The sequence below is a fragment of the Centruroides sculpturatus genome, unplaced genomic scaffold (genome assembly GCF_000671375.1).
Source record: "Centruroides sculpturatus isolate CEXI.00-Female unplaced genomic scaffold, Cexi_2.0 scaffold4978, whole genome shotgun sequence".
NCBI classification, from domain to species: Eukaryota; Metazoa; Arthropoda; class Arachnida; order Scorpiones; family Buthidae; genus Centruroides; species Centruroides sculpturatus.
The window spans coordinates 1,115-2,649 of NW_019389073.1; the positions used below are offsets into that span (position 1 = coordinate 1,115).

Here is a 1,535-nt window from a genome sequence, read left to right on the forward strand (position 1 = left end):
CGTTATCTTGTTTTATATGTAATCGTTTTACTTTCCTTTTTATTATTCTAATTTTTATATATTTAAATTTAATTACTTCCTTTAGTATAATGTGGTTTATTTTCTCTTTCTCTCTGTACGGTATTATTTTGGAAACTCGTATTGGCATTTGGAACAATTAGACTGAAAGTACATAAGAAAGTATTGATAAAAATAAAATATAACTATTTCTAATTCGTTAAAGTACTAATGCTGCACACAGGAAACTTCTAAAAGTATTATAATAGTAAATTTTTTATAAATAAATTATTATTTTTTTAATTTTCCCTGTTTATTTATGAATTAGAATAATTTTTTACAGTAAATATTTTGTTAGGCACAACTAATATTATCTTATTACGCTACATTAACACTCAGATTTAAAAGAATCTGTTGTGTATGTCAACCTTTTTTAATATCATTTATTACAGGTAATAAAATGATTTGAACGTACAGTACCTCTTTCATTTTGATGGCGGCTTGGTAAGCTAGAGCATATTCCAGTAAAGATAAAAATATCAAAACGATGCAGAATATAAACCAAATATCCAGAGCCTTCAAATAATCCACAGGAGGCACGAAGCTTCTGGACTGGACCAAATGAGTGACTAAAGTCAGGATTGAAGTCACACCCAAAGTTACTCGTGCTGGTGCTGCGTGAACATCGATCCAAAATGAGAGCCATGATAGCATGACCACTAATGTACTAGGGATGTAAACATTCATCATGTTACCGGTCAAACGTCGTTTAAATTTAAATTCGGCAATTAACATAGTGTAGTTACCTGAAATATTTACAAACGGATTCATGATAGCAATCGTGCATTTTTGATTCTTGTCAGACTTTGATTAACAATTATTAGCAAATACCAAGGCTATTTGTTACAGGATTAGTTTGTTTAAAAAAGGATACCCAAGAAACACGTACCGCTCAACCATCGTTGAGTCTCCTTCTTAGCTTTAATTTCGTCCATCTCGTATGATAATAAATTTATACTTCTAATTTGTATGCTTTTACCGAGATATTTGTAAGGGCTATTTTCTTCTCCCATCCATTTCGGCAAGGCTCCTTTATCTGTATGTCCAACTAAAATAGAAATATAAATTATATAAAAATATAGAAAAAATCGTTATGTACGAAAGTGATTAAAGACGAGGATGACCTTATGAATCATTTATGCATTTAGATTTAGCTGTGACGAACGAATATAATCGGCATATAAAGGTGACGATTTATACGAAATTCAAATCGAGTTATACGTTTTCGATGAATAATTATCCTTCTTTTTCTACATTTAGATCTGTGCAGAAGGTGTGTAAAATGGCAAAAAGTGGAGAATGCGAGTACGTTCTGTTCGAGTAAGGATCTCTTTGCTTCCATCTATTTATCGAGAATAAGATCTGCTCTATGATTTGCTATAAATCATTTACTGAATTTTGGCCGAGTTGGCTAATTGTAATTGTCTAAGGCAACTTTTTTGTATTCTACACCAGCGGTCCCCAACCTTTTTATCGCC

At 31.5% G+C, this 1,535-nt stretch overlaps 1 protein-coding gene across 1 annotated transcript; it reads right to left on the reverse strand.

Annotated features, from left to right (window-relative positions):
• Positions 1-477: 477 nt before the first annotated feature.
• Positions 478-1,105, reverse strand: LOC111617153 (glycine receptor subunit alpha-4-like; the record flags this gene model as incomplete). Its single annotated transcript, XM_023358479.1, has 2 exons — positions 478-803; positions 947-1,105. Coding segments are annotated over 2 exons (485 nt in total), but the record flags the coding sequence as incomplete, so codon positions are not given.
• Between the last annotated feature and the right edge of the window lie 430 nt (positions 1,106-1,535).